Source organism: Rosa rugosa, chromosome 4, assembly GCF_958449725.1.
Source record: "Rosa rugosa chromosome 4, drRosRugo1.1, whole genome shotgun sequence".
Lineage (NCBI taxonomy): Eukaryota > Viridiplantae > Streptophyta > Magnoliopsida > Rosales > Rosaceae > Rosa > Rosa rugosa.
In genome coordinates, this window is record NC_084823.1 from 51,757,094 (window position 1) to 51,781,884 (window position 24,791).

Consider the following 24,791-nt stretch of genomic DNA (forward strand, 5'->3'; position numbering starts at 1 on the left):
AAAAGAAAAAGAAAAAAAAAGCATGTAACATCCAATATCCAGTTGGATATGTATCGTTTTGTATGGTCACTCATTCTTTTTATTTTCCTACTTCCTAAGTTTTTATCTGATAAATGAAATTGAAGAATAAAACAGAATATATATATATATATATATATATCTATTGTAGCAGATGGAATTGCAGACACATATAGCATAGAGAGATGGAATTGCTTTTCATCTGAGCATGAATTAAGAGTTGAGGCATACTGAAGTAATGTAGAAATCAAGCATTAGATGGAACTTCAGTCTAAGAGAAACCCAACCATGCAACCTAATTACAACACTCAGGAGTGATGACACAAATCATCTGAGTCCAGATCTACTGACGCTCTATCTGAATAGTGACATGAGTGATGTTATATTCCCTCTTGATATAGTCTATCACCTTCTCTAGTACCATGTCAGTATCTGCATCCGGCTTAGCAATGACATGGCAAGCCAGTAGCACCTTCCCAACAGTAATGGCCCAAATATGTAGTTCGTGAACTGCCACAACCTCATCCATCTCACAGAGACCTCTCTCAAGTTTTGTGGCATCAATTTCTCTAGGAGTGCTCTCCATAAGAACCTCCAAAATGTTGCGCATCATATTGATTGTTGTCCACAGCACAATTACTGAGAATACAAGGGTGCATATCAAGTCAATAATCTTCCATTCTGGCTTGTACCATATAACTGCTCCACCTATCATAACTCCAATACTTTGAATGAGGTCACCGAGTACATGAAGATAAGCCCCCTGCACATTGATATTTCGTTGCTTGTTCTTTCTTGTATTTTCATTGAGCAGTGGATGTGTGAGATCTGCTCCCTCAGAATGATGGTGCTCGTCATCATGTTCATGATCGAGATGATTATCAGTGTTATGATGATGTTCACTGTGTCCATGATCGTGGTCACTATGGCTGTGGTCGTGGCCGTGACCGTGACCGTGACTGTGACCGTGGCTGTGACCGTGGCCGTGACCGTGGCCGTGACCGTGACCGTGATCGTGACCGTGGCCGTGATCATGACCCAACAAGACTGCCATAGCAATATTAACCACTAAACCAAATGCAGAAACAACAAACATGAGAAAGCCCTGAACTTCACCGGTCTGATAGATGAGTCTGTCAATGGCTTCGTATACAAGGATCCCTGTAAGAAGCCATATCATCTGGATGGAAACAAGTGTACCGAGTATTTCAATTCTGAAGAAGCCATAAGTCTGGCGTGGAGTTGCCTCCCATCCTGATGCCCACAGTGAGAACAGGGAAATTGCAAATGCTGCAACATCTGACAATAGATGAGCTGCATCAGTCATAATAGCAAGACTATTGGCTTTGATACCCCCAACAACTTCCACAGTCATGAAAACGACACAGAGCACAACTGCTATCAAAAGCTTCCGCATTGATGCTGACCGTTCCTTAGCATCTTTGGAACTGTTATTAGGATCTGAAAATCCACATGGTGCTTCAGCACAAATCTTGCTACCACGCAAGCTTGACTCAATATCCTTCACATCTCCATGCACTTCAAATATACGCCCGTGTCCAGAATGTTGCGCTTCCATCTGAATAAGCAACGAGAATGATAAGAATGATAACTGGCAAACTATTCAGTCAGATACTGATGTTGTGCTTCCATCTGAATAAGCAATGAGAATGATAGGAATGATAACTGGCAAGCTATTCAGTCAGATACAGCCACAGAAATCACATGGTAATCTAAAACTTCAGAACAAGAATAGTAGAGAAAACAACTTAGAACTAACTGAGTCTATAGTTTAGTATTAGATAGCAAACAACAGATAGAATGATAACAGGTAACCAAATAAGCATTGATTATGAAATCAAAGACAACAAATGCATGATTGTAAATTTCTTATGTCCCTATCATTCGACAGACCAACATAGTATTCCAACGACAGATACAGACCACCTCAATCCTAAAAGTTTCCTCCGTCACCAGAAAATAAAAGGAGGGTGATCAACATAGGTAACCCAAAACCAGAACATGAACAACCAACATTATCCTGAATATACATCATACAATAGACCACTTGACTCATATCTAATTAGAACACCAAGTCCAGAAGAAACATGTAATTTTCTGGAAGCTTACACCGAAACGGGACTACTGGAGACTGAGGATGACAAATTGATGATCAAACAAGGTCGTTAATGCTTCTAAACAAACCAGGGAACCACCCAAAAGCAGACGAATTTAAAGCACCTAGCCACCGGAATCATAGAACAAAAGCTCACGTGAAAAACATACACATAAATATCAGACCTTATCCTGAATGGCTTCAATGTATGAATATGACGAAACAAATTCACGAGGCCCATCAAGCAAGACCAACTCAAAAGGCAAACAAAACAGAGCAAAAGCTCCACACAACCAACCAGTACCACCCAAATCACATAAAGCACTGAACTTGTTATCCCCATCCTGTTTTCAGGATCTGGGTAATTGAAAAGGGATTGAATCAATGGGTTCCAATACACAGAATTGCAAAAACCAGAACACAAAATATTTAACATAATGAATCCACAAACAGAGAAAATCATAAAGAAAAGCAAAAGAGTATAATAAATCTACAAAAATAGATAACAGACCTCAGAATCAGGAATGTGAGGGACAGATCTCCAAGGTTCTCTATATTAATGAAGCTACACAGAAAAGGAGACTGATGGTTGGTGGTCCTCAGATTCTCCAAAACAAGAACAGTACTTGGTGGTGGGTTTTGGCCCAGAAATAATGGAATATAAAGAGACAATGATGTACAAATACAATGAATGCCCACTATTCAATTGGGATGTGATGTAAAGCTGGTCTAGGGTTTTTGTAATTTTGTTTGTCAAAGAAGGTTTTCCCTGTCAATCATGAATTTGGATTCTTGTTCTCTAGTCCTTCAATATCCATTAAGGCACTTCCATTTGGGCCGCCTTTTTATCCGTTTCTTTTTGTATTTTAATTCAAATTAAGGCTTCTAATCATTTATATAATTGTTATTTCTGGTATCATATATCATATACTATTTTATCGGACCAGATAGTATATAGTTTTGTCATCAGAAAAGTGCAGTGGTTTGCAACAAGTTGGTGCTCTGCTTTCGTATTTAAAGGCTCGTTCAGTTTTCATTAATCACATATTCACAGAAATAGTCAATACACCTGAATCACTGTGCGAAGGTGAATCGTATATTCTTGGCAGTTGGCAAGCATGCAAAATTTTTCTCTTTTGGTGATATTGAAAAAGAAAATTAGCATTTACTTGTATGATCTATTAATAGGTTTGCTATATTAATGTAATATGTTCCGTTATATTAACGTATCAATCAATGCATTAAATATAAATTAATTTTTTATCATAATAGATTTACTCTCTAAAGTAATCAAGTTAAGCTAAATTAGGCAGTTTTAAAAAAATGTTTTGCTCCTCCCTCTCTCTTCTTCTCAGAGGGTTTCTCTTGGGTGCCCCTCTGCTTCAGATCTTGATCGGATTCGTCTGTTGGGTGTGACGCCTGGCTTTGGGTGGATCCAGAGACATGCTTCGATTGGTGATGTTGACGGTGAAGTGGCTGGTCATGGTGGTAGAACTGGCGATGGCGGTAGCGGCGGCTTCTCCAGCGACGGTGACGGCGCTAGGGTGAAGGAGAGCATCATGCCATTCCGATTCCATTGGGCTTGGTGGGCTGGAGTGTCTACTAGGGTTTCTCAAGGCTGGGCTTATGGTTCTCCTCAGTGGGCTTCGGTCTTTTGGGCCTGTAGAATTTCTAGTTTTCAATTTTTTGTTTTAGCTTTGGGTCTCCATCTTTTTTCACGAAAGGAAGGTGGATCTACTTTTTTCTTTTTTTGAGTGGGGAAAGTCGACAAGAAATAAGTGGCTTCGTAGGTAGTTTATTGATTTCGGAGTTTACTTAGTTTCTTGTTTCTGTGCTTAATTCAAAAAGGTGGGTGTGCTGAGTAGTACGCTTGTGTGAGAGGTGTGCTAGTGTAGTGTGCTCTATGTAATGGCTTCTTCTGACGGCCCTATGGGCAAGCCGTTATTGTACTGCTTGCTGAAATTTATAAAAGAGTGACCTTTTCACCTCAAAAAAAAAAAAAAAAAAAAAAGTTAAGCTAAATTAGTAGTGAATGAAGCCAGCCTACCTTTGTATCAAATTATTAATACATGAATGTACCATAAACGAACTTATACTTTTTTTTTTTTTACTGAAAGTGAGTGAAAGAGAGGGTGAAAGAAATGAGCAACCTTCCTAACACTCTATTACTCTATTGAATTAATCAAAGAAAAAGTGAACAACAAGGGAGGGGGACCAAAACGAAACATCTCGAAACAAACTAACAATGAAATAAAAACCGAAATTGAGGAAGACCCAAAAGGTCACTATTATAATATGACAAAATAAGAGGAGGAGGTATATCCAAAAAAAAAAAAAAAAAGAGGAGGAGGTACATCCCACCAAACCAGTTAAGTTAATGACATACCATAATGAGCCAAAGCATTCACTATTTCATTCCCTTCTCGAAAAATATGAGAAGATCGAAAGGTCATATATATATAAGATGTAACTTAAAATTAAGCCAACGAAAATAAAGTTACCAAGGTACAAGTAAAGGAGAATGTATGTAGTCTAACATAAGTGACGAGTCAACTTCTAACCAACCAAATGTACTTCCAATCAAGTCCACAAGCAAGTGACTGGCTCAATTAGAGAAATCAATATCTTCGACTATTTAAAGGTGTTGAATCACAATATCAAGATTTTGAGCCAGTAATATTTTATCTATTAATTTTGAATTGAATGCTAAACTCCAAGTTTGGCTCACAATGTCTTGAGGAACTTTAGATGCTGTTCACGTTTGGTGGTTGTCACCACTGATGTCCCGCTTTGTTGGGAATCTGCCGTCTGCTGTGGTGTCAAAATCGGTGGGAAGATGTCATCTGCACCATGTGGTGATATGGAAACATCGTCAATGACATGCCATGCAGATATTTTACAACCGATTGAGAGCAACCTCGTATAACAAAAGTTTGGTTGTTGATTTCATCATTAGAGACACAAATGGAATTCCTATTCTTGCTTATGCTTTTGTAAAGAATGTTGGTCATGCTTCGGCTTCAGTTTTTATTATTATTATTTTTTATTTAATTTTTTTTTTTATAAATAAATAAAAATTATAAAAAAAAGTCATGAATACAACACCGTCCAGTTGATCCAAATGAAATGCTGAGAACACAGAACGAGAAGATAACTAAATCAATTCAAATAGAACAAGAAGAAATTTGTCAGCAATAAATTCCCGAAAAACATGTCTTAACCTAATAAACTGAAACTGAATACCTAAAAGCTTAATATCTTGATTCTTGAACAATCATCTTGATACTCCAAGGAACAGAAATCTTGTTAAGAACACAGTCAATGAGAATTTTAGAATCTTCTTCCACCCAAATCTGATTGAACTAATTAAGGAGAGCAGAACCATCTTGAAGACCAGTGGCTTTTGCAATCAAAACTCCTGTATGACCAAGGTCCAAGGTCATGCTACATTTATATTAGCGACGCTCTAGCTCTGCATAAAGGCCTACGTCAACCATTGAGCGAAGGCTTTCGGAGCATTCAAGTTGGAGACTCTAAGCTTCTTATGGATAGTAGCAATGAAGATGTTCAAACAGAACAATAAAACAGAATAAGTATGGTCATTAACAGAGCCAGGAAACACAACAAAATGACCATAAGAAAGAGTGAATGGTCATTAACTCTAGTAAGTAGTAACCAACCCTCTTCGTGAGGCTTTTCCCTACCCTTCTCGTGGTAGCTCTCCGCTGCCCCGGTGGTAGCAAGTATGATTTCCCTTTTACCTTTCCTTTCCTTTCCAGATCCCCTCTTCCAACCCTTCCTAATCTTTCATTTTCAGCATACCCATCTCTACCATCCCTCTGTTCTTCTATTTTATTCACCCTCCCCACCATCCCTCTTCCTTCTCATGTCCTTTCCATCATTTCTATCTTTACTTCTTCTTTCCTACTCTTTGTCTCAAGTCTCTGATTCTTCATGGTTAAGATGCACATCCTCCTCACCCATCGGACTCCATTGCACCGATCGCTCCTTAGTCCATCGGAGCTCTGTCGTCGGCGTCGCTTGGATTGTCTGTTTAAACGGGGTTTTCCCGTTACCGCGCGTAAACCCGTTAAATACGGTAGTGCAACAAGGGTCTGCATGGTTTTTGGCTGTCTGTCTCTTTGATCCCTCTGCGGATCGCTCTCCTTCTCCTCTTCTCTTCTTCTTTTTTTTCTTCTGTTTTGGTTTCTGTGTTTGTTTCTGAGGATGTTTTGTATGGTTCAGAGATTTGGGTTATGGAGATCTTTCGATGGGTTCTATGCTGCTGTTCTTGCACGGGATTGTTTTGGTTGGACTCCAAGTTTTCGCAGACCGATCTGGTGACGTTTCTGTGTCACCTTTGGGGTTGGCTGGTGGCGGCGTCGTCACTACGTCATCTCTCTCCTGGTAGATTAGTACTGTGGTTGAAGCTTGTAGGGTTGTTTGGGCTTGTTTGTTGGTTTTTTTCTTTGGGCCCTTTTTGGGTATTTTCCTTGTAATGTAGTTCTTGTTTGAATAAAAATCTTTCCATTACCAAAAAAAAAAAAAGTACTATGAAGTAGCACCAGTGCATCAAGCTAATTAAACCATAACCTTTCAAATTAGAAGCTTGATAAAGCACACAATAACAAGCTTGAATCCATGAAGTTACCTTGTAACTTCATGCAGCAGCTTCTAAGGAATGATTAACAAGCAACCAGTTAATCAAGTTAATCATTCTAACAAAAGTAAATGTGCTGCCAAAGACTCATTCCACCAATGAAATAATGAGTTTAAATTAACATCCTCTTTCCAATCATCAACAAGTCACCAACCATTATAAGGAGAGAAAATCAAATCCAAGACGTCAGTGCTTCATTCAAACCCACCAAGTAAAATATCCAAAATCAATGATATTGTGTAAACCCCATTGTATCATTACGTCGAAACAACAAGTGGAGAGCTAGACACACTACAAGATAATGGTTGGAGCATTTCACATGCGCCGAAAGAGTTTATCTTGGGTCTAGGAAATCTTTAGGTTCTACTTGACAAAGTCCAAAAAAAAAAAAAAAAAAAAAGATAAGACCACTAGTATAAAATTTCAATGAAATAACGGGTGGAGAGCTAAACACACTACAGGAGCATCTAAATACATAAACTACAAATTTTTATAACCATGTAAAAGCTTGAGTCTTTCAGAGCAAAAAAGAGACTACCCAGTTGGAGCTACAGTGCCAGTTAAGACTGAAGCGAAGAGCAATAATAATTGCACCACTATCAAGCGAGTAAAGCCCACAGCAAAATGACTCCATTTTGTTATTGTGCTCTTTATCAAGCTGATAATTTGAGGAGTTACGGCTTAATTTGCTTGATGCACTCGTGCTACTTCATAGGACAGGTTACTAGAGTTGATGACCATTCACTCTACGGTCATTTTGTTGTGTTTCTTGTTGGAATAAGAATCATAAAACAGAATCCAGTGCAATATGGGTGAAGAATTTATACCCAGCAACAAAAAATGGCGGTGGTGATAGTACTACATTCTGACTTACATCAATCCTCTATAAGAACAAAGCCTAAACAAGGAAACAAACTGTTTACAGGACTACAGCAGAACTTCCTTCTTTTTCTTTTCGAGAACGGGAGGGTCAATATCGATCCCCATATTAGCTGCAGTGCCAGCTATAATTCTCATTGCCGACTCTATAGTTGTGCAATTCAAGTCTGGTAGCTTCTCCTGTGCAATTGTACGCAGCTGGTCAATGGTCACAGTCCCTACTTTCTCCAATTGTGGGTCTTTTGAACCTTTCTCAGCTCCTGTTTAACACAGCATAGATTAATATTGTACCATTATGGATATCGAATGCTGGCAATGAATACCATCTAACAATAAAACACCAACATGCGACTGGTTCTATTATGAACTAATATAAGATTGACAATCCATAAGGATAAGCCAAACTAGTTTCAACCTGTCATAGTTGCAGTGGCAATAACTTGATGCATAGCATATGTGACAGAGATAATCAAAACCAGTTATTGTACTAACAATCGAAACTACAAGACTATTCATACTCGCCCTTATCATGAGATTTGATAAAAACCACATATAGCTTCAAGTCCTCATCTAATCTTATTTCTTATAGTACTGCAGCTGATTAGCTGCTTAAGTCTATGGCACAAATGACATGACTTACTATGCAAATTATCAATGGCAGATGAAAACCCAATGCCCAAATGATGGCAGCAGACTTCTCAGTCCTCACATTAAACAAATATGTTATTGAGTCAGCCATGAAGACATTGTTCCCCTCTTAAAATATTCTCGGTTTCACTATAACTTTCCTTTCAATTTTTGTTTTTTGTTGAGATATAACAGAGCTTGCACCAAACAACTTTGCAGATATAACATAGCTTTCACCATGAGCTAGAAGCTAAGCTTATCACAGCAATTATACTAGCAATTATCAAACTAACAGATAAATGCCGATGCTTGAGCAAAACTCTGTACAAAAAACTAAAGAGAAGCCACATCAAACACAAAGAGGGCACAAAAGAAGCATACCGGCAGCCTTAAGAAGCAAAATCGAAGCAGGTGGAGTCTTCAAAATGAAAGTAAAACTCTTATCCTGTCAACAACAAAATCCCATAATAAAGTCACAATCTTGCAAAACACAGTCCAAACACAACCAAACTCCAACAAAAAAAACTAACATCGTAGACGGTAATTTCGACGGGAATGACGTAACCGGCCTTGTCCGCCGTCCTGGCATTGTAATCCTTACAGAAAGCCATGATATTCACACCTTTAGAACCCAGCGCGGGACCCACCGGCGGAGCCGGAGTGGCCTTCCCGGCCTCAAGCGCCAGCTTTATCATTCCGACCACTGCAAAAACACAAACACCCATGAAACCAAAACAACTTGAATTTCGCGTTTCGGGATGAATGTGGAAATTACCTTTCTTGGCTTTGCCGCCGGGTTTGGCCTTGGGTGGGGCCATTGCGGTGACGCTGAGCCGCCTCCGGGTTTGGAACTGGGGAGAGATTTTGGGGGTGGAAGAGAAGCTGCTTATGCTGATGGGTGAGCCCCAGAGAGAAGAGGAGAGCAGCTGAGACCTGGTCGAGTCGTAATTAGTGGTGTTGGGTGAGGAGAAAGATGGAAGGAGGTGTTGGGTGGTGGAAATGGACGACGCCATTGCGGAGGTTTGGTTCAGTGGGTTGAGCAGCGAGGCAGAGTTTTGGATAGAACCCGGTGCTAGTATCCTATCTTCCACAACGCAGCCACATCTATAGCATACGGATCAAAACGACGACGGATGCTCGTGTCCTCCTAAGAACAAAAGAAATTTGTTCCACCTTGCTACAAATTAGATAAAATTGACATTAAAGATATGGTTTAGTTGAACTCAAACATATAGACAGTAGGAGATTTAAAAAATAAATAAAAAATAAATAAATCTCAATGCAGTTTACTTTGACTTCAATTTCCAGCAAGTTGTTATTTTGTTTTTACAACCATTTTTAGAGATTTATTCAAACGTAAAATAAATTATTAATACTTCTAAATTCGCTATCCTTCCTCCGGTTATAATTTCTAAACAACAAACATCAGCTATTTTAGAGGTTTTGGTGCGGTATTTCGTGAATTTAATGGTCATGTTCTGGGTGCTTTTTCTTCCAACATTGACATTCCTAGTTCTATAGCGGCGGAGGTTTTGGCAGTGATAACGGCTATTGAGCTTGCTTGGGTTCGTGATTGACTGATTGGAAACACATTTGGTTGGAGGTTGACTCATCACTTGTGCTAGACTACCTACGCTATCCTTTGCTTGTACCTTGGCAACTTCGTGTTTGTTGGCTTAATTGTTTAAGTTGCATCTCAAATATGAAATTTCGCTCTTCTCATATTTTTCGTGAAGGTAATAAAGTTGCAGATGCATTGGCTAATCATGGTACGTCGTTAACTCAACTGGTGTGGTGGGATGTGCCTCCTTCTTTTATTTTGTCCTATTGTAATAGTGACATTATGGGTCTTCCTCAGTTTCGGTTTTGCTAGGTTTGTTTAATTGTTAGTTTGCTTCGAGAGGTTTTGGTTTTGTCCCCCTCTCTTGTTATCTACTTTTTCTTTGATTAATTCATTAGAGTGTTAGGTGTTGGATCAGTATCGGTGAATAGAAAATTTTCTTCTACAATATATAAGTAATTACAACAATAATTTATACAATAATATATAGATTACAATACACAACATGTATCTGAGATAAATGAATTGTAATTGCAAGAGAAACTGACTTGTGATTCGATAGAGGCTTGCAGATTGGCAATGTCCTTTAGACAGAATTTCATCCCTACTCAGTGCTTGTAGTTCGTTAGGCTTCTGTCCACCAGGATACAACTATCGATAATCCAAGAGCCTAGCACCAGACCTTGGATTCTAGCGAACGTACTAAGTGTTTTTCTCTCTGAAGGAAAGGAAGGAAAAATAAATCTGTATTTTGGAGAGAAAGACTTGTTGGGTTTATATAATGTTTGAGACACCACTTCAGTTTAAATTGAAGAGGTAAGTTGCCTTTCAATAACCTCTTTAGTTCAAATTCAAAAGGTAAGTTGATCAGACTTGTGCTTTTGAATTCAACCATCAAAAACTGAGTTCTATTCCACCACCGTTTGGAAGTCTCCTTGAGCTAAATCCAAGTGAGAAGAAATCTCATTGAGGAAGATTCAAGTGAGGTGAAATCTCCTCTAGACAGATCTTGGAGAGGTAATATCTCATTGAGACAGATCCAGGTGAGGAAGATAATCTTGGAGAGGTAATATCCCCTTGAGATGGATCCGAGTGAGGAAGAAAATCCTTGACGGATCCCTTTGAGACAAATCTAATCCTCCTCAATAGAAACTGATTTCTATTCAAACTCTAACAGTCCCCCACATTTGAATAGAAAGATGAATATAAGGAATTATGGCAGAATTGTACTAATGATGAAACATTTCGAGAGAAATTTGGAATTGATACGCATCAGGAGAGGTGTCTTTTGGACTTGAACCTACCTTAGTGAATACTTATCGGACGTACTTGGTGATGCAGTGGATATAAAATCTTGAACTGTTCACCGTTGTAGTAGGCCAAGACAACAAGCATCACACGTATCACTTCCGACACTTTTCAGTTCATACGTTTGTGTTTATTTTGGTCCTGAACAAATCCCGGATTCATGAGAGCATTAGAGAACTTAGCCATGTAATTCTCATAAATGCGACCCCACATTTACTCTCGTATAGGTGACACCTAATTTATGAATATCCTGCTATATTCCTCTTGAAATGTAAGAGATTAGTGTCATTAAGAATATTGAATTCAACCTTTCACTTCGTCACAGGTAACACACTTCTCCATCTTAGGAATGAGTTTTGTTGTGTGTTCAAAGTTTTGAATCTCACTCAACTAGTTTGCCTATTGAACCTAGACCATGGGATCTCCAATCAACTAGGTTAGGTTTCCGCCAAGTTTGATTCATTGAATTGGCTTTAAACTCATTCCCCTCGATCATCAACTATCTCTCTAGTCAAACCTTTATAATCGGATCCATACGGTTGACAAAGGAATCAAATTCCACTTGAGAGTAGTTGCTATACCCCTTCGATGTAGATGCCAAAGCATACCAACACCTTTTGATTTTATTACAGCTTCTAGACATTATAGAGAACCCCCACATTTGAGAAGTAAACTTACTCATATAGGTTTTGCAACGCAATTAGATAGTGTAATGTATTCCCACATGCAATTCTCCTCATTTGGGAGTTACTATCTGATTATCTGTGGAATAAATTTTCTATCTTTCTTTATGCACTTCTCCAACTTTGGGTTTATCCTTAGTGATTTTGAGGCAATATTCCTCAAACATCTCTCTTACCTTTGAACTTTCAAGGTTCTTACAGCGAGAGTCTCACTTAAATTTGTAAAATGCTTCTCACTTATAAATGATCATAAAGATCTTGAAATCTTTCAAAGATCATATAATTAGTTCTTCAATTTCAAGTGACTTTATGAGTTCCGTGGACTCCCATAACATCAAAATTGGCTCTTCCATTTAAGACACCAAAGACACCACTTCTCGTCGTTTCACTAGAGATCAATTTTATTGATCTTCAATTCTTCATGGAATTCTAACCATGAGGAATATGGTTAATCATCATTGCAGCAAGACCATACCAGAATACCAGAAAAATTAAAAGAGTGCAACACTGTAGACCTTTGTGCCTTCATACATATGCTTAACTATAAAGGCATACAAAACTCTACTCGAATTTACTGCATCATTCATGCTAGATTGATTATAGCATGATAATAAGTGCACGAGAGAAAATATGACAGTTACTTTTAACAGTCCCTTTTGTTTCAAATATATTTTAATATACAGAAACTTATCAATCTTACTTGAAGCATGCATCTGGAATGCATCAAACAAGTTGATATGATTGTATCAAGCAATATATAATCATCTCCCCACCATCTGTTGTAAAGACTTAAGCGTAGTGCTTCTTTAATCTCTCCTCTCAATGTGATATATCATGCATTATTGAAATATATATTATTGTGGTTCCTCTCAATGTGATATATCATGCATTATTGAAATATATATTATTGTGGTTCTTGAGGCAGAGAAACTTGTCCATTAAATTGGAAGGACATATACAACACGTCAATCTTTTGTGACATGATATTCATATGTTTCACAAATCGATGCCCATAAGGAAACACAATCCATATGCAGTTGGATCAAGAACTAGACGCCCACATATGCAGCAATTATGTTTTTCTGTTATGGCATTCACATGATTCTTATCAAAGGTGAGATCACCTTTCTAACCATGTAGTTCATGTTCATGGCATAAAAGCCAAAAGATGTAATTGTTCTTCAAACAATTTTCTTCTCAATATCACTCACAGAGACCTTTGCACTGGGCTGTAGGCTCTTCTCATCTCTTTAGTCTCTCTACGTACAAAGAGATTCAATGATATCAAGGTTATCATGTCAAGTCTTATTAAAGCATGACTATATAAATGGAACTTGACTAACTAATCCATAGTTTCAAACAAGCATTAATAAAATATCAGGATATATCTGGGTGAAGAAAAGCTAACTGATGCAACTTTTCAGAAAATGCAGACACAATTAACATGCATTTTCAATTATATATCTTCTAACCAAGTTGATTGATGAAAATCAATTCTAAAAATAACCTGTAACTGCAACGTAACTGCATGTACTGTAACTCTTCAAGCATATTACTTCACAAAGTCATGGACAATAAACTGAAATCTGCACTGCATGCTAAGTTAAATAACAATTATATATATCTTACAAATTTTTCTGTTCTCTTCCTTAATTAGAACATCTTTCATCAATCTTACGTTCTATGTATACTAAATATACATCAGATGTATAACTTCTCATCTAGCCCTTTAATATTTTAAATCTTTGTTGAGTGACTCTAAGGATTACTCCTATCAAAGGATCTAAGCACATTCCTCTGCCAAATATTTTTTGCTGGCTAGGATTCAAGATATTGTTAATACAACATCCTCTGTATCTTTGATTTGAACATGAAGATAAATCATACAGATTGTTCCAATTGACTCTGGTTTCTCACCACGAGTTTTGACACTAGTCACTGATATTTGATCAAAATTCTGTCTAAAGATTGTTGGATCAGTATCAGTGAATAGAAAATTTGCTTCTACAATATATAAGTAATTACAACAATAATTTATACAATAATATATAGATTACAATACACAACATGTATCTGAGATAAAGGAATTGTAATTGCAAGAGAAACTGACTTGTGATTCGATAGAGGCTTGCAGATTGGCAATGTCTTTTAGACAGAATTTCACCCCTACTCAGTGCTTGTAGTTCGTTAGGCTTCTGTCCACCAGGATACAACTATCGATAATCCAAGAGCCTAGCACCAGACCTTGGATTCTAGCGAACGTACTAAGTGTTTTTCTCTCTGAAGGAAAGGAAGGAAAAATAAATCTGTATTTTGGAGAGGAAGACTTGTTGGGTTTATATAATGTTTTGAGACACCACTTCAGTTTAAATTGAAGAGGTAAGTTGCCTTTCAATAACCTCTTTAGTTCAAATTCAAAAGGTAAGTTGATCAGACTTGTGCTTTTGAATTCAACCATCAAAAACTGAGTTGTATTCCACCACCGTTTGGAAGTCTCCTTGAGCTAAATCCAAGTGAGAAGAAATCTCATTGAGGAAGATTCAAGTGAGGTGAAATCTCCTCTAGACAGATCTTGGAGAGGTAATATCCCATTGAGACAGATCCAGGTGAGGAAGATAATATTGGAGAGGTAATATCTCCTTGAGATGGATCCGAGTGAGGAAGAAAATCCTTGACGGATCCTTTGAGACAAATCTAATCCTCCTCAATAGAAACTGATTTCTATTCAAACTCTAACATTAGGGAGGTCTCTTTCACTCATCTTTCAGCCAAAAAAAAAAACAAACTCATCTATTTGATAGTGTCATCTAGAAAATATCCTATTTCCTTGCCAAATGACATAGTGTCATCTAGCTAAATATACTATATCCTTGCCAAATCAGATACATGAGGCTCACTTCACTTGCTACACCTATTATGATGATCCAAATAGCATCCAAATGCGTCAACTTGAACTTCAATTTGTTATCAGAATATAAAAACGGGTATGTTTAGTATCCTCAAATATCTCAATAATTTGATTGAATGTAATACAATTTGCAATTATCATATAAGTATATATTTCATAGTACTAGATTATTTGTGTTAATGAAATTTAGAAATGAATATTTGAGTACATATATACAAAAGCCATGAGTTGTTTGCGTAAAATAATGAACAATAAGTTCGTGATAACCATGAAAATACAAAAGCTGTGACTTAATTCATAGTTACAAGCTTGACTTATATCTTTATGTTCATGGCTTATAAATTATAATAGCCTTCGCAAGCAACTTTTTGGATCATTCTTGTTATCTTTCCGGCTGCCCTGCAATGCAAGCAAGACAATTTCGTGGAAAACTTAACAAATGATGACATGGAAACAGAAATCCTTCGACAATAGTATCCTAATAAAACGTGACTTTGCATTAGCATCCTCTTGCTGGCTTCTCTGTGCATTAATTTGTCATGAAGATGCTGCTAAACCTCTTAGCTGATTTCAAGCTCATAGTTATGATGGCACTCGACCATCCAGAACCTGTGATCCATTCCATGGAAGGACATCAACATTATACAAACTATATTCTTGCGCTTGATTTTCAATCTCCATCGATAGTCCCCGTCCACGTTCCAACAACAAGCATACATCAAGAATTGAAGCAGCTCTTACAGTATTTCTTAGGGGTAGGCAGAAACCGAACCGAGAGTAGAAAACTTGCTAAACTAGGCGGGAAAAAGGGTTTCGGTTACCGAACCGGAAAAAACAGTGAAGAAAAATGCATCAAACTGGAGCGGACCGGATCGAACCGGGCCGGAACCGGGTTTTCACTCTGAACCTACCAGAATAAACCGAACCGGCCGAATTTATATAAAATATTAATTTTCATTTAATTTTTTTAATAGGTGTCAACTTCTGATTGGTTTCATATGAACTTGACCTTACCTGATCATAAAAAACCCTAACCTATTCGACACCCACTCTCAGACTCTCATTCACTCATTCATTCTAATCAAGTCGTTCTCTCCTCTCTCTCTCAAATCATACACTACCTCAAAAAATCTCCTCATCTCTCCCCGACTCTAACTCAGCCTCTCATTTTTCCTCTCATCTCTCTCGGCCTCTCATCTCTCTCGACCAACCACTCTCTCAGTCTCCCACAGCCGCCGACCAACAACTACCACGTTGCCGACCAACACCTTTGATATGCACAACATCGAGCTCAATCCTCAGCCTACCAACGCCGCCTGCCGACGCCTTCGATCTGCACAACGCCGAGCCAGACCCTTCAACCTTCGATCTGCAATTCTACATAACGCCGCCAACCAACGACAATGACTGACGACCAACGACGATGAGCGACGACGCTGATCAACCGAAACCGAACCGGGCCAACTTGAAAGTTCGGGTCACCTGAATTTTTCGGCGCAGTCCATTAACATTCAGTTTCCGGTCCTAATATTCAGCCCACCGAAGAATACGGGTCGGATGCGGTTTTGGCCCAAAACCGCTCCCCGCACCCACCCCTAGTATTTCTAGTGGTGGAATTCGGTCAAGTTCTTGAAAGATAAAAAAGATATGAGAATCAGGATCAGGCGATAGTATGCGACATTTGCTTGGACTGCATAGAAATTAAACTCAAAGAAGCTAGCCATGAGGTGAGGGAACAGTGGAATTGTGAGTTAACAGGAACTTTTTGGATCATTGTTGTTATCATTCTTGCTTCCCTGCAATGCAAGCAAGATCTGAGTTAACAAACAATCACATGGAACAGAGATCCATTTGGCATTAACATCCTAAATAAAAGTCAACTTTGCAGAATACTCTTCTTTAATACTCAATGACAAATTCTCTGGGAGCAAATGCCATAGCGTGAAGGGAAACATAGTCTGTCTACTTGTACACTAATCAATTTCTAGAAACTCAACTCCTTTTAATTAACCTCCTTTGATTTTCACAAACACATTGAATCCCTCTCCCTCTCTCTTGTTGGGCTCTGTGCATTTTTCTTGAAGATGCCGAAATGCATAAGCATTGAGATGCTGCTAAACCTGGTAGCCTTCTTCAAGCTCATAGTTCTAATGGCACTCAACCATCTGGGTCTCTTCAAACCTTCAGAACACGTGACTGACTCCACGGAAGAACAACAACATTATACCAATTATGTTGTTGTGCTCGATCATCTGTGTCCATCAATAATCCCCTTTCATGTTCTAACAGCACACATCAAGAAGCTTCCAGTAGCAGAGTTCGGTCAAGCGATTGAAAAATACAAAAAATACAAGGATGAGGGCAAGGCTATAGTATGCAACATTTGCTTGGACTGCATAGAAAGCAGTCATGAGGTGACAGAATAGTGCAATTGCGAACATGTGTTCCATAGGGAGTTTCTAGATAGTTGGGTAAACCAGGGCCAGGTTACCTGCCCTTTGTGCAGATCTATATATGCTGTTTCCAGCTAAGACATCCATGGATGATGTAGGATGCTTACTTTGGTAATGGTAGTTCATGTGATGTTAAGAACTATTCAAGTTCCTTCTTCATGAAATACGTAAATGGCTACAACAAGTACTAGCTAGTAGTTTAGGCAATGCAAAATATTCAGTAAATTGTCAAATGAAGTAGCAATGGGATATTGGGTGCAGACATGGATTAGTTTCTGAAATTTTGATATTGCTGAAACAAATTGGGAAGCCTGTAAATTGCTCCCACAGCAAAATTACCAAAGTAATAACAATTAGTAAAAGATTATGAACATGGCAAAACAACAGCCTCATTCATCAAACACCTGGTGAGCAAAAGAAAGTGGTAAACAGCAAGAAAAGACATAGATTGACAATCTAATCTGGTTCTGGTACTGGTAATGTATTCATTCATGAAAGCACAGTAAACTTGATCCGAATCTAACCACCGAAACCATAGAGGGTTCGGCCCTGCCTCTTGAGAGCATAGACGACATCCATGGCGGTCACAGTCTTCCTCCTAGCATGCTCAGTATAAGTCACCGCGTCGCGAATCACATTCTCCAAGAAGATCTTGAGCACCCCTCTGGTTTCTTCATAGATAAGCCCACTAATGCGCTTCACTCCTCCTCTTCGAGCGAGCCTCCGAATCGCAGGCTTGGTGATGCCCTGGATGTTGTCCCTCAGCACCTTCCTGTGCCTCTTTGCTCCGCCTTTCCCCAACCCCTTCCCTCCCTTTCCTCTTCCTGACATTTTTTCTCGTAAGCAATTCTAATCCGAGATGTGTAAATTTAAGAGGTTTATATAGGAGAGGGAAAGCTTTGAATTTTGGTCTTGCCGCCTCAATTTGAGCTCTTTCGCACCAGATCCATTGGATTGAATGCATCGGACGGCTGCAAAGGTCGATCCGCGTGAATGAGCTTTGTTTCAAATGAGCAAAGCTTGGTATCGGACGGCTCAAATAACACAACCAAGGAGTACACGGATCGTGGCTGACACAGCTTTTATTCCTTATTTTATTCGGAGACGCTTTCCTATATTTTATGATACAAATTTTATATCCATGCAATGTATGTGTTATTGAAGGGGGGGGAAAAAAAAAAACGTGAAAGTTCTATTATCACCTACTTCTTCAATATTTTTCACATTTTTATTTGTATTTCTTCTTTTTAATTTTTTGTAATAATTATTTTATATGATTTTTTTATCATGAAGGATATTTTGAACAAGGGTGGTTCTAGTTGGACCTCCAAATTTGTTATTTGGACCTCCCATACTTAGTACACTTCTAATTTACTTTTTAGAATACTTGAAAAGCTAAGTAGACCTCCTTATTTTTACCAAAACACCATTGAACATGAAATATAACAAGCTGTTATTCTACTTTTTATCTCTATATATCTTCAACCACGAAAAGAAAAATGAATCAAAATCACATGACATTGCTCTCTTATGAGTAGGTCTCTTCTCCACCAAAATTAATCAGATGGTTGGTTCTCGATCTTGATATGTTGTTGGAACCCCTTTGAATTTGATAAAAGAAGGATTTCAAGGGTATTGGGTTGGAAGATCGAGTAATAACTATATCATAATATTCAATTAATTTAATTTAAGAAAATTCCAAATCAGATTGTTTTGAATTTACCTTTGTAATAAATGATAGGCCATGTATAGAAATTATTATTTTTACTTAATTGTTTTAAGTAAATTATAAACTATATAGGCAATATAAGGAAATATCGGGAAAAAAAAATTTAATTGAATGTTATATTTGGTTGGAGGTAAGAAGAGTATTTATTTATTTACTTACTTAATTTTTCATTTTTCTTTTTTTGTCCTTATTTGTCTTTTCATATAAGTTGACAAAGTCAATTAATAACTGAAAAAAATTGGAGGTCCAAATATCAAATTTGGAGGTCCAACTAGAACCACCCTTTGAACAATTCAGTTTTTGAAAGGACTTTTGAACAATTCATATTTTAGTGAAGTTTGAGCAGTTCGCTCGCTTTTTAGTTGGTTCGCTTTATACTAGACAGCTAAATAGATATAGATATGTGAGATATAAACTGGTGATCAATATAATGTTGATTATCAATATTTTATTTTTGATTTTTTTATTCTCGATACTAAATTTTTAATCTTTCTTACGTTGCCCACCAGCTGTTTGATGAAATGCCGGGCAAAGCTAGCTAATGCATATTGTTAAGGTGCATATGCTGCGCCATTGATGAACATCTTTGCAGTAGAAGACATAGTTAATTCAATGCTTCACATAGCTATACCTAGTGAGCTAGATGGAAAAAAAAAAAAAAAAAAAAGGGGTTTTGTCCATTTACCCCATTTTTAGGGATTTTTTTCCCACTTACCCCATTAAGTTTTTTTAATTCTCTCTTACCCAATACACTCTAAGGGAGTCTTCCCTAATACCCCATTAATATATATTTTTTTTTTTAATTTTTTTTTAATACCATTTTACCCCTCACCCCTTTGTTACTTAGAGAGAGAAATAGAGAAAATGGAAGAGAGAGAAACCATAGGAGACTTCGCCGGAGCCCGTCACCGGCCGCCGGAATCCAGTCACCGGCCGCCGGATTCCGGTCACCGGTTGCCGCCCACCGGAATTTGCTGAAAATCTCACCGGAAAGTTTTTTTGCCCCCAATAGACATCTATTGCCCCCCAATAGACCTTTATTGCCCCCCAATAGACGCCTATTGCCCCGATAGTCTATTGCCCCCTAATAGACGTCTATTGCCCCCCAATAGACGACTATCAACCATGTATTGCCCCCCAATAGATGACTATCAGCCATGTATTGCCCCCTAATAGACGTTTCGATTACCGAAATGGGAACTAATTTTCCTAAAATTACACAAATAAAACTTTGATTAAATAAAAAAAAGAGGAGATTACGTCAATTCAAAACGTCTATTGCCCCCCAATAGACGCCTATTGCCCCCAATAGACATTAAAAACTTTTTTTTCTTTCACTGTCCCGTTACTTAAAAAAAAAAAAAAAAAAAAACTGATATGGGCACCCAGAAAATGATTTGGGCACCCATGTCATCTTCTCCCATCTTTCCGACTGCAGACCCGGGACCGGAAGTAGTGGTTGATGTTGTCGCTGACGTCCTCCGGGAGCTCGAGCCCAGAGCCTCCATGTCACAATTCCCCTCCACAACCCCAAAATCGGAGTCGTCGGAGACCAAAACGGAACGGGCTGTTACCTGAGACTGCTCGACGCGCTGTTGGAACCGATCCATAACGAAATTGACCTGGTTCTCGCGGTCCGACGACAAATCGTCGGTGTTGGAAATGGAATTGGGCTCTGAAACGATGTCATCGCGGTTCCGCTCGGCGTGGATTGTGGAATGGTACTGGGAAAAGATGTCGTCTTTGCAGTCAAAGTCTTCGTCGTCTTCTTCGTGGATGGTGACGAACTGGGTCGGCGGGAAATCAGGATCGGAGGACATGTAGAGGTCGAAGTCGTTGGAGGACCAGTTGGGGAGGGATTCGAAGGCTTGTTTATATGGTTGTCCTCGTCGGCGAGGGTGAGGAGAGAGAGAGGGAGTGTGTTGCTCGTGCCGGAGAGAGAGGAGAGATAGAGGAGCATGGCATCAATGTCTTTTTCCAATTTGGCTGAGGGCAAAAATGTCATTTTACTTCAAATAGGGTAAGTGGGAATAAAAATCTCTTGCTGGGGTAAGTGGGATAACTTTATCCAATTTTGGTGCTTTGGGTCAAGGACCCAAAAAAAAAACCATCCATCCAATACTTCGAACATCACAGCTGGTGGCCAGTATAAGATTTTCCTGCCAAAAACCATAACTTGCTGTTTGCTGGTATCAAATGGAGTATGCAAGTATCACAATATCACATCTTGCATTAGCTAATGCTTCTAATGATCACCATATCTTGATGTATACTTCAATTACTGAAGTGCTTGATCTAACCTAAAATATGATGTCTGCAGACAGTTTAGAAGTTCATGCATGGTTTCTATGGTTGAAACACGTGGGAGAAATTTTTCATCTCACAAATAGTTATTCAGCCATATTCTTCTAGAGATCTCATACATCAGTATATGATTCAAATCGGGTCACACGAACGGCTATTGGACTCCTGACGAGATGCTCACCGTCTGTCCATGTTAGGCTCCCGAACTTGTAATCTCCATTCATTTTCTGAGTTGAGAAGAAGGTAACTTTGTAGGAAAGAATTTGGGTGGTTATATTGAAACTTAAAGTTTGAGGCTCAACTGTCATTTGTAGGCCACGAGGAGCCTGCACCACGGCCTTGTACTTTGAGTTAATGTTTCCCACATTTGTCACTGTTCTTCTCACCGTCGCGGTCTTTTTCAGGTTTGGAATTGCGATAGAAGGGAGGTTGAGATTCATTGCATCAGTTTTTCTTATGCAGTTTATTGTAGTCTTGGTTAATCTAGTAAGTGATGCACTATTGTAACCCAGGGAGCAGAGAAACTGAATGTAGTCGTCTGCAGTAGCATTGTAAATTAGCCCGGGATCCATTGCCTTGTTGGGATCAACTTGCCCACCACCTATGTCAAATGGGTCAGCTTCCTTGCGAGTTGGGCCTTCGGCAGAAATGCTTGTTCCATCTGTTCCAGTCTGGGAAGCTGCAATTTTTATAGATGTTAAATGGTCAGTGTAAGTCACAGATGGACATGGATTTCAGTTTTCACTTTATGATAGAAAGTTTGGTTTGACTGACCAGTAGTGACTAGAGCTGATTTTATTGCTGCAGGAGACCAATCTTGATGTACAGATTTGATGAGAGCTACAATCCCTGTCACATGAGGACATGCCATTGAAGTTCCTGATAGCAGTGCATAACCATTGCTTTGTTTTTTCTCATGCGGTCGAAATGCAGCTATGATGTCCACGCCGGGTGCCGCTATGTCAGGCTATGTTCATCAATCAGGTATTGGAACGACATATTGCATATATGAGAAAGTAAATTGTTTTTCTGATGTGGAAGTAACTAGGCTTAAAAAATAGGTATTAGCTTCTCTACCTTTAAAACTGCTGGTGTCATGGAACTAGGTCCTCTAGATGAGAAAGTAGCAACTTGTGGAGAGACCCATTTTCCAACAACGGTGATTGGATCACTGAGCTTGGCAATTGGGTACCTTCATAGCATAGTGGGATATCAGTTTTGTAAAATCTATGACAACACTATTGTTGTCTCCATCTCTCTGTGAGCTTACCTTGCTTTTCTGATGTAGACAAGTATTTGTGTTCCTACTTCATAATCTACTTTAATGCATGGAATTTTGCATGGCTCGAGCCCATCATTGGGAAACTGTGCATATATTAGTCCAATTCCACCAGCCTTTTTCACGGTAGCTGATGCAGAAACTATGTCTTGTTCATCTGATATGGAGAAACAGAGTACTATTTTCCCTGAGGCTAATGTTGCATTGAGACTTCCAGGCTGACAATCCTTGCTTGAAGTAATACGGAATATTATGACACACTGTACATACAAGGATAAGATAACATATTAATCAGAAAGGAAGGAAGAGAGGTCTCACGCTGAATCATCTGTAGGGTCTATAGCTATGCGTTCAGAGTATGTGAGGCCTGCAAATCCATGGTGATGCTTTTCAATATCAATAGATTGACCCTGCAATAGACGACATTCCAAAATTTCGTAAGCAGCTGCTTCATTTTCCAGCTTTAGTTTCAAGGATCATTTGATTTACCCAAAGAGTCTGGTTATTTCCAAGTGTAATGGCTGCTGGAAATGCCCTGTCTATTTTGGTGGCTGCAACAGTGATGAGCCATGGTGCAGTGTTTACAATAGTCTGCGAGATAGGGCCATCATTTCCAGCTGAGCAAACAACTGTAATCCCCTTCATGGTTGCATGGAAAGAACCAATTGCAATTGTATCACGTAGATCGACATAAGAGAACAAAGGAATCTCATTGCCTACAGAAACAGATAGGATGTCCACTCCATCATGAATGGCCTTGTCAAATGCTTTAAGAATATCAGCATCAGTGCATCCTCTATTGCTCCAGCAAGCCTTGTAAATTGCTAAGTGAGCAAGAGGCGCTCCTCCTCTGGCTAATCCTGAAGCTAGTCCTGTATAGTTGGCTCTTTTGACAAAATAGCCGGCCGCTGTAGAAGCTGTATGAGTGCCATGGCCAATTCCATCCCTCGGTGACAGAAAGTCTTCTCCCTCAGTTTTGTTAATTGGTGTTTTGGATTCATCCAGCGCTCCTTTGACAAACCAGCGAGCACCAATAAGTTTCTTATTGCAATTTGTGGAGTTAAAAAGCTCACCCTGCTGGCAAATTCCTTTCCAATGTGATGGGATAGGATCCATGCCTTCGTCCTTGAAACTTTCAGACTCTGGCCAAACACCTGCACAGATGTTCAAATTTATGTTTAAGAACAGTTTGAAGCCTACTGGTATAGCATTCATCAAAAGGTATACTACCTGAATCTATTACTCCAATTATAGTTCCTTTGCCCATGCTTCTTGTTAAATGATTTTCTGGAGAATGCTGATGGATTCCGATGAAATCCCAACTTCTGGTTGTATGGAGCTTGTGAATGCGATTGGGAATCACTTGGACAACTCCTGGAAACTCTGCAGTGTATGGTGATAGCCATGAATTGGTGCTAAAATAGCTAGCTTATCATGCAATATCCAGCTTAAATAGCTATTACCAGCAATTGTTTCTGCTTGAGATTCTGTTAATCTTGCAGCAAATCCAGAAAAGCCATGCTTATAGCTATAGAGAATGGAGCTGTATGCAGCTTCTTTGCTTCAACATGAAAATTATTTTCTAATCACTGAATGCCAAAACATACTGACAATGAATAGTGTAGATTGTAGAGTGAATCCATACCTTCCTAACAAGTTGGTCAGAATTTTATGATGAAACTTCTTTGTAGATGCTGGATCATCATGTTTCTTTTCTCCCAAATATACAATGTGCACCTGAAACACTCCCTTGTCAAATGCCTTTGTTGCAAGAAAAGTGAAAAATAGTGTTGGAGTTAGAACTTGAACTAACGGAGACACTCACTTTACTTGTGGCCTCGACTAATGTATACAGATGATGTTGAAGTAATAAGATGAAGGCAAGAACCACCAGAGAGTAGTTCTTTCCTGCACAAGTCCCGTTTCTTGTATTGAAATCCATCAACATAGGAGGAGGAAAGCTCTTATGATTTCCTACAGGTATTTCTTATTTTCTTTCAAGTCTTCAAACACTTTATTAAGCCAGCCATCCCTGCACTCGCATATAATAATGTAAAAAGAATGTTAAAAGAGGAAAATCTTTTCTGTATTTTACTACTGCCCTTTAATTCTCAATCTATTGAAAAGCAAGAATGTGTATTTGAATTTAGTTGGTGCTGAGAGAAAAAAAGCATGCAGAGGGCAGTATTTTGATTATTTTCTAATGGAGGCTTAAAATATAGTAATCATGTATACCATGTGGCACATCATACTGGATAGAAGGTTT

At 38.7% G+C, this 24,791-nt stretch overlaps 4 protein-coding genes across 7 annotated transcripts; all 4 read right to left on the reverse strand.

Moving 5' to 3' along the window:
• Positions 1 to 127: 127 nt before the first annotated feature.
• Positions 128 to 2,896, reverse strand: LOC133706425 (metal tolerance protein 1). 2 transcript variants are annotated; one of them, XM_062131951.1, is made up of 2 exons: positions 2,646 to 2,896; positions 128 to 1,597 (listed from the first exon to the last, which is right to left on the reverse strand). In XM_062131951.1, exon 2 carries the CDS (start codon positions 1,595 to 1,597, stop codon positions 362 to 364), a length of 1,236 nt encoding a protein of 411 aa, XP_061987935.1. In that variant the 5' UTR covers positions 2,646 to 2,896; the 3' UTR covers positions 128 to 361. The 2 variants fall into 2 exon arrangements, with proteins under 2 accessions (XP_061987935.1, XP_061987936.1); XM_062131952.1 differs by lacking the exon at positions 2,646 to 2,896 and adding an exon at positions 2,149 to 2,607.
• Positions 2,897 to 7,591: 4,695 nt separating this feature from the next.
• LOC133744083 (large ribosomal subunit protein uL11c) lies at positions 7,592 to 9,456 on the reverse strand. The gene is made up of 4 exons (XM_062172216.1): positions 9,076 to 9,456; positions 8,831 to 9,003; positions 8,682 to 8,745; positions 7,592 to 7,933 (listed from the first exon to the last, which is right to left on the reverse strand). The coding sequence occupies exons 1-4, from the start codon at positions 9,311 to 9,313 to the stop codon at positions 7,722 to 7,724; spliced, it is 687 nt and encodes a 228-aa protein (XP_062028200.1). The 5' UTR covers positions 9,314 to 9,456; the 3' UTR covers positions 7,592 to 7,721.
• Positions 9,457 to 17,621: 8,165 nt separating this feature from the next.
• LOC133746065 (histone H4) lies at positions 17,622 to 18,053 on the reverse strand. The gene has a single exon (XM_062174229.1). It carries the CDS (start codon positions 18,042 to 18,044, stop codon positions 17,733 to 17,735), a length of 312 nt encoding a protein of 103 aa, XP_062030213.1. The 5' UTR covers positions 18,045 to 18,053; the 3' UTR covers positions 17,622 to 17,732.
• Positions 18,054 to 21,294: 3,241 nt separating this feature from the next.
• On the reverse strand, positions 21,295 to 24,698 carry LOC133706548 (subtilisin-like protease SBT3.5). 3 transcript variants are annotated; one of them, XM_062132087.1, is made up of 10 exons: positions 24,351 to 24,698; positions 24,171 to 24,262; positions 23,989 to 24,086; positions 23,756 to 23,908; positions 23,015 to 23,679; positions 22,844 to 22,935; positions 22,517 to 22,756; positions 22,324 to 22,438; positions 22,021 to 22,213; positions 21,295 to 21,925 (listed from the first exon to the last, which is right to left on the reverse strand). In XM_062132087.1, exons 1-10 carry the CDS (start codon positions 24,471 to 24,473, stop codon positions 21,360 to 21,362), a joined length of 2,337 nt encoding a protein of 778 aa, XP_061988071.1. In that variant the 5' UTR covers positions 24,474 to 24,698; the 3' UTR covers positions 21,295 to 21,359. The 3 variants fall into 3 exon arrangements, with proteins under 3 accessions (XP_061988071.1, XP_061988072.1, XP_061988073.1); XM_062132088.1 differs by having other exon boundaries at positions 23,989 to 24,081; positions 24,351 to 24,696; XM_062132089.1 differs by lacking the exon at positions 23,989 to 24,086 and having other exon boundaries at positions 24,351 to 24,697.
• Positions 24,699 to 24,791: the final 93 nt, after the last annotated feature.

Excerpts from the sequence above, each read along its gene's own strand:
- LOC133706425 (XM_062131951.1), bottom strand. The coding sequence starts at position 1,597 with ATGGAAGCGCAACATTCTGGACACGGGCGTATATTTGAAGTGCATGGA.
- LOC133744083 (XM_062172216.1), bottom strand. The coding sequence starts at position 9,313 with ATGGCGTCGTCCATTTCCACCACCCAACACCTCCTTCCATCTTTCTCC. Across the intron at positions 9,004-9,075 it reads CGGCGGCAAAGCCAAGAAAG|TGGTCGGAATGATAAAGCTG; the intron begins GTAATTTCCACA and ends GTGTTTTTGCAG. Across the intron at positions 8,746-8,830 it reads TCGAAATTACCGTCTACGAT|GATAAGAGTTTTACTTTCAT; the intron begins GTTAGTTTTTTT and ends TGTTGTTGACAG.
- LOC133746065 (XM_062174229.1), bottom strand. The coding sequence starts at position 18,044 with ATGTCAGGAAGAGGAAAGGGAGGGAAGGGGTTGGGGAAAGGCGGAGCA.
- LOC133706548 (XM_062132087.1), bottom strand. The coding sequence starts at position 24,473 with ATGTTGATGGATTTCAATACAAGAAACGGGACTTGTGCAGGAAAGAAC. Across the intron at positions 23,909-23,988 it reads TCAAGCAGAAACAATTGCTG|AGTTTCCAGGAGTTGTCCAA; the intron begins GTAATAGCTATT and ends CATACACTGCAG. Across the intron at positions 22,757-22,843 it reads GACCCTACAGATGATTCAGC|CAAGGATTGTCAGCCTGGAA; the intron begins GTGAGACCTCTC and ends TATTACTTCAAG.